We start from the raw sequence: 14148 nt of genomic DNA, 5'->3' as shown, positions 1-14148 counted from the left end.
TATGAAGGGAGGTACAGTGTGTCAAAAAAGCTAACTACGTGATGCTAAAAAATCCCCATCACACAGGATGGTTAGTCATACAGAGGCATGTGAAAGGCAGTCTGCACTGGCAGACTCTGGGTGCATTTTGAGGATATCATCAACACAAGAGTGAATAAGGCAGCAGTGGTAAAAAAATCCCCATCTCGCAAGATGGTTAGTCATACAGGGCCATATGTTTAGTAGCCTGCACTGTCAAATTTTGGGGGCAATATGAGGATATCCTCAAGAATACGAGAGTGAATAAAGTAATTGCAAAGCTCCAGGTACCTTATGCCAACTGGTCTGAAAGGTCTAATAACTGGGCATTCGGTGATGTAGTGTGGGAGATCATGCCGCAGTTCCTGCTCACAGAGTTTGAACCTGGAGTGCTCAGGATTGGGAGATCCGTCACCTGTAGCCACCTGCCACAGGTAACGGTAACCCAACCTGATCCTGGCAACCACTGTGTCGCACAGTCTGGTGGACGTTTTGTGCTGCCCATAGATATAGGTTTCAGATCTGAACAAATCAACGGGTTGACAAAGCTCATCTTCATATTCTTTTAAGACCCTGGCAAATACTTTCTCTGGTATGGTGACATTCATTTTTCGATTTGTTTAACACCATCAGCAGGAGCCACTCAGACTCCTGCTGCTGACAGAAAATACAATTTGAGGCATCAATGCACAGCGAAATCACAATAAAGTAATATATCACTGAGAAAATCAGTAGGAGCTGTGAGGAGGATTCGAACCTATGCTCTGGGTACTTTCGAGCATACACCTTAAACGACCGTACCAACATCATAGGTTTGAGTCCTCATCACGGCTGTTACTGATTTTCTCACTGAGGCTTCAGCTTATAAGCCTATACTAATCAATGCTGTTTCATGCTAGTTTTACATATGGGCGTCACATATTAAAACTAAATGTAGTCCGCATTATAATATAAAGAATTTATTAAAAAAAAAATTATGAGTGTTGAATGAAGAAGAGTGGAGACAGCAACAGCACGGAGGCCTCCTGAGATGGCTTGCTTAAATTTTTGTGAGAGTTTTTTATTGTGATAACTTATGGCAGGTAACTTGGTGGTGTTACTCATGTGGTGTTTGTGTTGCAGGAAGGTGAAGTGGACGAGCACCATGATAGTGGTGATAGTGATGATAGTGACCGTACGAGAGGTAGTAGGCAGTGAGTGTATTATTGCCGGCGGCAACGATGGCCTGTCCTCGACATCTGATCTCCACGCCCCCGACAGGCTCCGCTTCTCCCTGGACCTCTTCAGGGAGGTGTACGCGAGGTCTTCCCCTGAGAGCAACGTGGTGATCTCACCTGAGAGTGTGTGGGGCGGCCTCCTGCTGGCCTATCTGGCGTCCTCTGGCAGGACACAGCGCCAGATGGAGCAGGTCCTAGGCTTCCACGACAAATCGTCAGCACTCGGTACCTGGAGACTCCTGCAGCACATGTGAGCCCCTTGTAGTGAGTCTCATATTGTGTATGTAAGACTCTTACTCTATGTACTTCCAACAGTGTGTGTGTGTGTGAGCCAGTCACACAATGAGAGTCTCCAGTCCATATACAAGGTGCATACACATTGGAGCTGCCTTGTCTGCTGCAGTTTCCTCCGTTCTTATGTTCTAAACATGATGACAGAGCAGGGTAAGTAGTAGACAAATATTGAGGTAAAACTATGAAATAATAATAATAGATTTTGTCAAGGACAGGCAGCCTGTATATTATATACGTCCGAAAAAATTAAGCTAAGAAACTAACTTAAATATTATTAGGCCTAGTATAGCACACATATGTACTATATTAGGCCTCGGATAGCGTGTATTAGGCCTAGGATGGTTATCTAGTTTATCTTTGAAACATCAGTTGAAAATCGTTTCCCGGTTTGTCAAATTCAATTATACCGATTTCTACTTTCTAATTGCGTTGTATATCGTTAAATGTACTATAGACCTCATCTTTCCTATAAGCACTACCAAAACAGGAGGATTAGCTGTATATACATATATGTATATATAAGGGGATATTGACCGGAAGAAGGGGACCCATAGCCTCGGTGAAAGAACACATTAGAGGGGATTTTTGGATCCCTCCATTGCGGTTTCCATGTTCTTTTGTCCTATTCCCCCCCCCCCCTTCCCTTTGTGTTTCCCCCCCCCTTCCCTTTGTGTTTCCCCCCCCCCCCTTCCCTTTGTGTTCCCCCCCCCCCTTCCCTTTGTGTTTTGTTTTGCTTGATTTGGAATTTAAGGGTTACATTTATTATATATTGGTGAATACAATGGAAGGTTAAAAATTTTGGATCTTTTGGAGCTCCTCTGCCTCTGGACAAGAACTAAGGACACATCATTCGTTTCCTCTCTGGATTACCACACTGAGGCGCTGAAACAGAAAATTCGCAGCTCGTGGGCCTCTGGTGATATCAACAAGCCTGGAACCCAATTCTTCAAGGAAGCTCAAGGCACTTCTGCCGCTGGGGCTGAGCGTCTCAGATGCTATGGGGATAAAGGCAAACTGACTCCCCAGTTGCCTGTACTTGTTTGATTTCCTGTTTTCTTATGGTTGTCTGCACCACTCGTATGATCATCACCGAGGTGTATATAGGAGTCAGCGAGGGCAGATGCATGTGTAGTCCCACACCAGCTGATTGCCCCTCTTCCAGGAGAATATTATGATGCCACTTGGGCAAAGTGCAGGATCATCCGGGATTTGGGCTGTTAGGATGCTAGGTGCTCTCTCTGCTGGGCACTGAGCTGAGGCAAGGCTCCTCTTGATGATATCATTACCTTTGTCATTGTGTCTTGAAAGGCAGCCTTTGCAGCTTCCACGGTGCAACCTGTGAAGTCCATATTTGTATGCTATCACTATGTTGCAAATACAGGGTGGTAGCATATGTTACACATAAATACAAATGTTACAATATATGTTACACATAATTATGTTGTAAATACAAATGACTTATGTGTACTTGTGTGCACAAAAAACATTAAATAGTATTGGAATCACAGAACCTTGGGTGAAGATAGAGAACTTCATGTAACTCTTGATATGTAGGCCTTAGTAAGGCAGATATGGCTAATATCATTTGTTGGTCTCTTTATTAATGCATACCAGAGGCCGCCAGTAAGTTGCATTCCTTCACAGCTGAATATTATGTAAGGTCTCAAAAAACTTGAACTTGACAGGTGGGGCGAGGATGCCGGGAACAGCAGCCTAGCGGTAGTCAACCGAGTCTTCGTGGACCCTCGACTGGTCCTGAACCAGTGCGTCGCCGACCGTCTCACTGACGAGCTCAGTACTGTAGACTTTCTCCAAGTACGTTGTGCCATTTACTTGAAATTTTCATCCCCGGTGTGACCAGGAGATTACAGTTTATTTTTAATATTATCAAAATGATTTACGCATATGTCCTCACCTAATTGCTCCTGCAGGGCCGGGCCTCAGCTTCTGAGCTTCGTCTTACGACTCTGCTGCACTCAACGCAACTATTTATATTATATCCGCATTTAAACTGTCAGAATTAGATTTAATTATCTCCTCCTGCTAGATCATAATATTTACTCACAACACTTAGGCTATAGTTCCTGTTTTAGACAACAGTTCTTATCTTAGGCTACAGTTCTTACCTTAGGCTACAGATGACTTATTTATTTATTTATTTATTTATTTATTTATTTATTTATTTATTTATTTATTTATTTATTTACAAGAAGTTACATTGGGTTTATGAGAGTACATGGCATGATGTTTACATTCTTGTTTTTTTTATTATTATTAATACTTGAGGTACATCTACATTAGTGCAGCTACCCTAGACTATATGAAGTGGAGTACAGTGTGTCAAAAAAGCTAATTAGGTGATGCTAAAAAATTCCCATCACACAGGATGGTTAGTCATACAGTAATGTGATAGGCAGCCTGCACTAGCAGACTCTTGATGCAGTGTGAGGATATCATCAACACAAGAGTGAATAAGGTAGCAGTGGTAATAATAGTCCCCATCTCGCAGGATGCTTAGTCATACAGGGCCATATGTTTAGTAGCCTGCACTGGCAAATTCTCGGTACACTGAGGATATCTTCAAGAATACGAAAGTGAATAAAGTAATTGCAAAGCTCCAGATACCTCATGCCAACTGGTCTGAAAGGTCTAATAACTGGGCATTCGGTGATGTAGTGTGGGAGATCATGCCGCAGTTCCTGCTCACAGAGTTTGCAACTGGAGTGCTCAGGATTGGGAGATCCGTCACCTGCAGCCACCTGCCACAGGTAACGGTAACCCAACCTGATCCTGGCAACCACTGTGTCGCACAGTCTGGTGGACGTTTTGTGGTGCTCATGGATATAGGTTTCAGATCTGATCAAATCATAGTTTTTTATACTAGTACGAAAAGTTTCAGGTCGTTGGGTGTCAGTAATTACTTTCCTATCAAACCCGAGAGTTTAGACCAATATAGTTTTGATAGTAGAGATGGGGATACCTAGATCTAATTCAACTTCATCTTTGTTGCACGCAAATTTGGCTGCAATGTCTGTCTCATTATGATGGGTTATATTTATGTGTGAGGGTATCCATACAAAGCTTGTAATTCCACTAGTACGCACAGCGTTTCGGGCAGGTTGTTATTCTAACATTTAATATTAAGTTGGTAATTTCTAGCAAAATTGATAAAATGTTAACAGTACATTGTATGAAAATTTGAGAGAGATTAGCAGGTATATTAAAGTACATTAAAACACACTGATAGCACATATAAGATGACAGCAATGTTTAATGGTAAAGTTGTAAGGCTTAGGTATATATATTGGGGGATTGCGTAGCACACAATATGTGTTCAATATAACAACCATGATAAAGATATCAATGCATACAATGGTAAAGTTATATGGCTTAGGTACATAGATTGGGGGCTTGGGTAACACAAAATACAGATACAGTGGATACAGAGTCAGATACAGATTATAAACTTGCACTGGATAGTGAGCGAGTTTAAAGTACTAGGTAGGAAACTATGAAGATGAAATTAGGTACTTTTTGGTTTTATATTTGAATAAGGCAAAAGTTGGACAGCTTTTCAATTCGTTAGGGAGTGAGTTCCATAGACTAGGTCCCTTTATTTGCATAGAGTGCTTATACAGATTAAGTTTGACTCTGGGGATATCAAAGAGATAGTTATGTTTGGTGTGGTGATTGTGTATTCTATTACATCTATCCAGGAAGAGTTTCAGACCAGGGTTTGCACGTAAGAAAAGGGATTTGTAAATGTAATCGACACAAGAGAATGTGTGGAGTGAATTTATGGTTAGCATGTTTAAGGATTTAAACAGGGGAGCTGTGTGTTGTCTGAAAGCCGAGTTTGTTATTGTTCTGATAGCAGATTTTTGCTGGGTGATGATGGGCTTAAGGTAGTTTGCAGAGGTTGAACCCCATGCACAGATACCATAAGTAAGATAGGGGTTACCTGAGTAACAGAACAGCCTCAGTCCTTTTCAAGGGTGTCAAAAGTAAACTTTGTGCACCCTTTGAGTTGGGTACACCCCAGGGTGGAGTGCTAAGTCCTACACTGTACAATGTTCTGATGCACAAATTAACTAATGATATTCCCACACTACCTGACGAAGCCGTCATCATTTATGCCGATGACATATGCATTGTTCCAAATACCCAAACTAGACTGCAAGCTCTACTGGATTCACTCGCTGCTAAAACATTGAAGGTTGTTTTGTTATCTCTATAACTAAATCCAGAGTTCTCCATCCCCAAGAGAAAACTCATGTCCCAATAACTTTCAAGGTCAACAACCAGAACATTGAAACGTGTAGGCAGCACAAATACCTTGGAGTTGGTATTAACAGTGACATTGTAAACGATCTTCACCATAGGTTAAAAGAAAGACTAAAACCACTGAAAACACTTACTGGTAAGAGTATTGGTATCAATATTAAATATGCTAGACTATTCTATATGATGTTTGTTAGATCTCTCGTTGATTATAGTGCTTTGCACTTAATTTCCCCTCCTCTGTGTTGGACAAAGTTGAAGTAGTACAGAATGAGGCCATGAGGATAATTCTTGGTGCCCCAAGATGCACAAGAATCATCAACATGAGGGAAGAACTGAAACTTCCAACCATACTAGAGAGAATAATGCAAGTCAACACCACCTTTTGCCTTAAAGTCATGAGAGACCCTACATCTCCTGCATTGCTCAGAGACAAATTATTTAGTGCTGTTAACACCCTATTGACTGGTGCCGACATACCAACTCACTCCTTTTATGATAAATGGCTGAGAAAAAAATGCCTACAATCTCATTAAACTCAACATTTCTTTTAAGTGCAATCTACCTGTCTCTGATATTCCTCTTTATCTGTACCCCACCATTAAAGTATCATACACACCTGTCACCAAGAAAGATAATGAGAATCTTGCTCTTCTCAAAGCTGTCACACTTGAAACAATTGCCTCCTCCATCGAGAATTTAAGATCTCACGAGCACTGTGTCTACACCGACGGCTCAGTCCAATCTTCTACTGGACGGACTGCAGCAGCATGTAGGTTTTATAGAAATAATATTTGCACAAAGTCTGTCAGTGTCAGGGTAAACAACTGGCTGACCTCCACACAAGCAGAACTAGCACCATTGCACCTAGCTACCAGTACATTAAAAAACATTGGAGGAGGAATAATATTTTGTGATTCAAAGTCTGCTCTTCAAGCAATCGAAAACTTCTCCTGGAAGATCGACAGCAAGAACCTCATACTACCAATTATAAATGACCAAATTGCTGCACAGAGTAAAGGGTCTCGAATCTCCTTTGTATGGATACCATCACACATAAATATAACCCATCATAATGAGACAGACATTGCAGCCAAATTAGCGTGCAACAAAGATAAAGTTGAATTAGATCTAGGTATCCCCATCTCTGCTGTCAAAACTATATTGGTCCAAACACTCAGGTCTGATAGGAAAGAAATTGCTGACTCCCAACGACCTGAAAGCACTAGTATAAAAGCTATGATTTGTTCAGATCTGAAACCTATATCTATGGGCAGCACAAAACGTCCACCAGACTGTGCGACACAGTGGTTGCCAGGATCAGGTTGGGTTACCGTTACCTGTGGCAGGTGGTTACAGGTGACGGGTCTCCCAATCATGAGCACTCCAGGTGCAAACTCTGTGAGCAGGAACTGCGGCATGATCTCCCACACTACAACGCCGAATGCCCAGTTATTAGACCTTTCAGACCAATTGGCTTGAGGTACCTGGAGCTTTGCAATTACTTTATTCACTTTCGTGTTCTTGAAGATATCCTCACAGTGTACCCAGAATTTGCCAGTGCAGGATACTGAACATATGGCCCTGTATGATTAACCATCCTGCGAGATGGGGACTTTTAGTATCACTGCTGCCTTATTCACTCTTGTGTTGATGATATCCTCATAATGCACCTAGGGTCTGTCAGTGCAGATTACTTATCACATGCCTCTGTATGACTAACCATCATGTGTGATAGGGATTTTTTAGTATCACGTAGCTAGCTTTTTGACACACTGTACTCCCCTTCATATAGTCTAGGGTAGCTGCACAAATACAGATGTACCTAATGTATTAATAAAAAAAAGGAACAAGTTCACGTACAGTGACTCATGCGTCCTCACCTGCCCCACAGTACCTATAGTGACCCACGTGTCCTCACCTGCAGTACCTATAGTGACCCACGTGTCCTCACCTGCAGTACCTATAGTGACCCACGTGTCCTCACCTGCAGTACCTATAGTGACCCACGTGTCCTCACCTGCAGTACCTATAGTGACCCACGTGTCCTCACCTGCAGTACCTATAGTGACCCACGTGTCCTCACCTGCCCCACAGTACCTATAGTGACCCACGTGTCCTCACCTGCCCCACAGTACCTATAGTGACCCACGTGTCCTCACCTGCCCCACAGTACCAATAGTGACCCACGTGTCCTCACCTGCAGTACCTATAGTGACCCACGTGTCCTCACCTGCCCCACAGTACCTATAGTGACCCACGTGTCCTCACCTGCCCCACAGTACCTATAGTGACCCACGTGTCCTCACCTGCCCCACAGTACCTATAGTGACCCACGTGTCCTCACCTGCCCCACAGTACCAATAGTGACCCACGTGTCCTCACCTGCCCCACAGTACTAGTAGTGACCCACGTGTCCTCACCTGCCCCACAGTACCTATAGTGACCCACGTGTCCTCACCTGCCCCACAGTACCTATAGTGACCCACGTGTCCTCACCTGCCCCACAGTACCAGTAGTGACCCACGTGTCCTCACCTGCAGTACCTATAGTGACCCACGTGTCCTCACCTGCCCCACAGTACCAGTAGTGACCCACGTGTCCTCACCTGCACCACAGTACCTATAGTGACCCACGTGTCCTCACCTGCAGTACCAATAGTGACCCACGTGTCCTCACCTGCCCCACAGTACCTATAATGACCCACGTGTCCTCACCTGCCCCACAGTACCAGTAGTGACCCACGTGTCCTCACCTGCCCCACAGTACCAGTAGTGTCCCACGTGTCCTCACCTGCCCCACAGTACCTATAGTGACCCACGTGTCCTCACCTGCCCCACAGTACCTATAGTGACCCACGTGTCCTCACCTGCCCCACAGTACCAATAGTGACCCACGTGTCCTCACCTGCCCCACAGTACCAATAGTGACCCACGTGTCCTCACCTGCCCCACAGTACTAATAGTGACCCACGTGTCCTCACCTGCCCCACAGTACCTATAGTGACCCACGTGTCCTCACCTGCCCCACAGTACCTATAGTGGCCCACGTGTCCTCACCTGCCCCACAGTACCAATAGTGACCCACGTGTCCTCACCTGCCCCACAGTACTAATAGTGACCCACGTGTCCTCACCTGCCCCACAGTACTAATAGTGACCCACGTGTCCTCACCTGCCTCACAGTACCAATAGTGACCCACGTGTCCTCGCCTGCCCCACAGTACCAATAGTGACCCACGTGTTCTCTCCTGCAGTACCTATAGTGACCCACGTGTCCTCGCCTGCCCCACAGTACCAATAGTGACCCACGTGTCCTCACCTGCAGTACCTATAGTGACCCACGTGTCCTCACCTGCAGTACCTATAGTGACCCTCGTGTCCTCACCTGCCCCACAGTACCTATAGTGACCCACGTGTCCTCACCTCTTCACAGTACCGTGAGGCAGCTGCCGGGATCAACCGCATGGTGTCTGAGTGGACGCAAGGTCGCCTGGGGAATCTGGTGCAGCCTGACGACCTACAGAACGCCCTGATGGTGCTAGTGAGCGCCGCGGCGTTCAGGGGCACCTGGGTGGAGCGGTTCCCCGTCCCCGACACCGCCCTCGCTAGGTTCTTCACCCACCTGCACCGGTTCACCCACGTACCCACCATGGTCCTGTCTACTAGGCTCAGATACGGTAGGTGTGGTGTACATTGTCTCACTCCACACCTTCGTCCACACCCGTCACTACCTGCCTGTTATCCACACCCGTCACTACCTGCCTGTCATCCACACCCGTCACTACCTGCCTGTCATCCACACCCGTCACTACCTGCCTGTCATCCACACCCGTCACTACCTGCCTGTCATCCACACCCGTCACTACCTGCCTGTCATCCACACCTGTCACTACCTGCCTGTCATCCACACCCGTCACTCACTGTCTGCCATCCACACCTGTCCATGCCTGCCATCCACACCCGTCACTCACTGCCTACCATCCACACCCGTCACTCACTGCCTGCCATCCACACCCGTCACTCACTGTCTGCCATCCACACCCGTCACTCACTGTCTGCCATCCACACCCGTCACTCACTGTCTGCCATCCACACCCGTCACTCACTGTCTGCCATCCACACCCGTCACTCGCTGCCTGCCATACACACCCGTCACTCGCTGCCTGCCATACACAACAGTAAACACACACATGACACCAGTAAACACACACATGACACCAGTAAACACACACATGACACCAGTAAACACACACATGACACCAGGTAAACACACACATGACACCTGGTAAACACACACATGACACCTGGTAAACACACACATGACACCTGGTAAACACACACATGACACCTGGTAAACACATACATGACACCAGGTAAACACATACATGACACCAGTAAACACATACATGACACCAGGTAAACACACACATGACACCAGGTAAACACACACATGACACCTGGTAAACACACACATGACACCAGTAAACACACACATGACACCAGTAAACACACACATGACACCAGGTAAACACACACATGACACCTGGTAAACACACACATGACACCTGGTAAACACACACATGACACCTGGTAAACACACACATGACACCTGGTAAACACATACATGACACCAGGTAAACACATACATGACACCAGTAAACACATACATGACACCAGGTAAACACACACATGACACCAGGTAAACACACACATGACACCTGGTAAACACACACATGACACCAGTAAACACACACATGACACCAGTAAACACACACATGACACCAGGTAAACACACACATGACACCTGGTAAACACACACATGACACCAGTAAACACATACATGACACCAGTAAACACACACATGACACCAGTAAACACGCACATGACACCAGTAAACACACACATGACACCAGTAAACACACACATGACACCTGGTAAACACACACATGACACCAGTAAACACACACATGACACCTGGTAAACACACACATGACACCTGGTAAACACACATGACACCAGTAAACACACACATGACACCAGTAAACACACACATGACACCAGGTAAACACACACATGACACCTGGTAAACACACACATGACACCAGTAAACACATACATGACACCAGGTAAACACACACATGACACCAGGTAAACACACACATGACACCAGGTAAACACACACATGACACCAGGTAAACACACACACATGACACCAGGTAAACACACACACATGACACCAGTAAACACACACACATGACACCAGTAAACACACACATGACACCAGTAAACACACACATGACACCAGTAAACACACACATGACACCAGTAAACACACACATGACACCAGTAAACACACACATGACACCTGGTAAACACACACATGACACCAGGTAAACACACACACATGACACCAGTAAACACACACATGACACCAGGTAAACACACACATGACACCAGTAAACACACATGTGCACTATTTTCAGAGAGTTATATTATATTCAGATGTGTGAGTGAGAAAATCCGTCAGAGCTGTGTTGAGGATTCGAACCCATGCGGCGGGTGTACCCTGACACACGCCCTAGTCAACTACATTAACCATGTCGTGGCCTAGTGGGCTAAGGTGTGTGCGTGGGGAACACTCACCGCACTGGTTCGAACCCTTATCACGACTCCTACGGATTTTCTCATACAGTGTATTAGTAAGAACCTGTTACTTATTCAAACTTACATATATACATATGTATGCATGTATAATATATACATATAACTATTGTATAAGTAAACAATGCAGCTGTAGCTTTGAGATACAACTTCCAAGTTGTTCTGAACAGGAGAGTCCAGTGTGCTGGGGGCGAGTCTCTTGGAGCTGCCCTACTCTGGTGGCAGCTGGTCCATGTTCCTCCTCTTGCCTGACCTCGCTCCACACCTGGCCAGTCCACACTTGGGCCAACCACACCTGGCCAGTCCACACCTGGGCCTGGACGGCCTCCTGTCCCGCCTCACCCCCGCTGCTCTTCGCTCCGCCGTCGGTGACATGTCACCCCGGCAGGTGACAGTGGAGGTGCCCAGAATCAAAGTGGACTACGCCCTCAAGGACAACCTCAAGCGGGTTAGTTTACTTTAAGAAGCGTTATATATGTCATTCAGTCAGTCATATAAGTCATTACATATGTGGCCTGGTTGAACAGGTGTACAGCCATATACCATAATTCTCAAAACTCAGATGTCTTTTCAGTACTCACTAATCAATCTCTTACATACGGTATCTGTGTATGGGGTTTAACCACGGTATATTAACTCAAGCCCATCATCACCCTACAAAAATCAGCTATCGGAGTTATAACAAACTCTGTCTTCAGACAACACGCAGCTCACCTGTTTAAATCCCTGAACATGCTAAACAAAACACTCCACACTTTCCCTTGTGCTATTTACACTTATAAAACCTTATTCCTAAATTCTAATCCTCTTCTGTAACTCTTTCTGGACAGATGCAATAGAGCCCATGAACACTAAAAGTCAATCTCTCTCTGGTATTCCCAGAGTCAGACAAGATAAAGATTCCAAGCACGTCATGCAACTAAAAAAATGGACCCAATATATGGAACTCTCGTCATAATTAAAAATGATCTAGCCTGTACTTTATTTAAACGTAGAAATACGTACTTTCATCTTGATAGTAGCCCCCCCCCCCCTTGTGCTGCCGCGCACCCACCATATTGCAGTCTGAAATGCAACTTCATCAGTTTTATTTTATCGCTTTATGGTGAGGTGATAGTTATATGAATTCTGGTTATGTTACAGTCTGTGTCATTATATAGACGATTCTATATAATAACACAGAATGATTCTATATTCTCAATATTTCTTATGTTTTTCTTCTCTGTCGAGGGAATTTCAAAAATTAACTCTCCAAAAGTTCATTTTCAAACTTTATTTATAGTATGATGCCTAGAAGCGTTTCGCAAGACACTTCTTACATTTTCAAAGACAATTTTACATACTCTGTTAATGTTTATATTCGTTTTTGGGGTGAGGTGATAGAACATGAATCAATGGGTACATTGAATATTTTATCTAATTGCTTCCATGTTGGTTCGGGTTCTTGAAGTGCGTCGAAAGTAACTATGTGTTAATGGGCTGTTGATTGCTCGTTTTGACTTTTTTATGTGTAGGGCCTCGCTGATGTCGAGTCTCCTGTTGTCGCTGTATATGTCAATAATTTATGTGTTGCTTGTTAAGATTTCTCTGGTGATGGTCTGGTTGTGTGAGGAGATTATATGCTCCTTGATGGAGCCCTGTTGTTTGTGCATTGTTAATCATATAAACTAAATTAATAAGGGTAACGAGGCACTTTACCGAATTCGGCACTTCAGCCGAATATATATATATATATATATATATATATATATATATATATATATATATATATATATATATATATATATATATATATGTCGTACCTAGTAGCCAGAACGCACTTCTCAGCCTACTATTCAAGGCCCGATTTGCCTAATAAGCCAAGTTTTCTTTTATTAATATATTTTCTCTAATTTTTTTCTTATGAAATGATAAAGCTACCCATTTCATTATGTATGAGGTCAATTTTTTTATTGGAGTTAAAATTAACGTAGATATATGACCGAACCTAACCAACCCTACCTAACCTAACCTAACCTATCTTTATAGGTTAGGTTAGGTTAGGTAGCCGAAAAAGTTAGGTTAGGTTAGGTTAGGTAGGTTAGGTAGTCGAAAAACAATTAATTCATGAAAACTTGGCTTATTAGGCAAATCGGGCCTTGAATAGTAGGCTGAGAAGTGCGTTCTGGCTACTAGGTACGACACACACATATATATATATATATATATATATATATATATATATATATATATATATATATATATATATATATATATATATATATATATATATATATGTATATATATACATATATATATATATATATACATATATATATATATATATATATATATATATATATATATATATATATATATATATATATACTGTAATATATATTTAAAATATATATAAGGGTACCACCACTGGTTTAATTAAAGGGACCCACATCCTCGAAGAAGAAAATAAATAGTGTTCAGAGAAGACCTTGTGGATTCTCACTAAATACTTTAATCTTTTCCTCTCCTACCACCCCTATTATTTTGTTTTTTTATTTGATTTTATTGTAATGCTACAGTTTACAGAAAACACACACTTATATAACAATATACCAATCAGTGTTCGAAGACCTCGTCCAGTTCCTCGGGGGTCGGGTGCGTACCCAAGATACAGCACGCATTTCCCCTCTGAACAGC

General features: G+C 43.6%; 1 protein-coding gene across 3 annotated transcripts in view; it reads left to right on the top strand.

Annotated features, from left to right (window-relative positions):
- Positions 1-14148, top strand: part of LOC138364223 (leukocyte elastase inhibitor-like) — a 68297-nt gene that overhangs the window by 49575 nt on the left and 4574 nt on the right. For all 3 annotated transcript variants that reach the window (XM_069323544.1, XM_069323542.1, XM_069323543.1), the window contains exons 2-5: positions 1141-1485; positions 3215-3344; positions 9245-9488; positions 11643-11920. In XM_069323544.1, the coding sequence (XP_069179645.1) occupies positions 1163-1485; positions 3215-3344; positions 9245-9488; positions 11643-11920 (975 nt within the window). In that variant the 5' untranslated portion in view covers positions 1141-1162. The remainder of the gene's footprint in view (positions 1-1140; positions 1486-3214; positions 3345-9244; positions 9489-11642; positions 11921-14148) is intronic.

This window comes from Procambarus clarkii, chromosome 13, assembly GCF_040958095.1.
Source record: "Procambarus clarkii isolate CNS0578487 chromosome 13, FALCON_Pclarkii_2.0, whole genome shotgun sequence".
Classification (NCBI taxonomy): Eukaryota; Metazoa; Arthropoda; class Malacostraca; order Decapoda; family Cambaridae; genus Procambarus; species Procambarus clarkii.
This window is presented reverse-complemented; position numbering and strand designations above follow the sequence as displayed.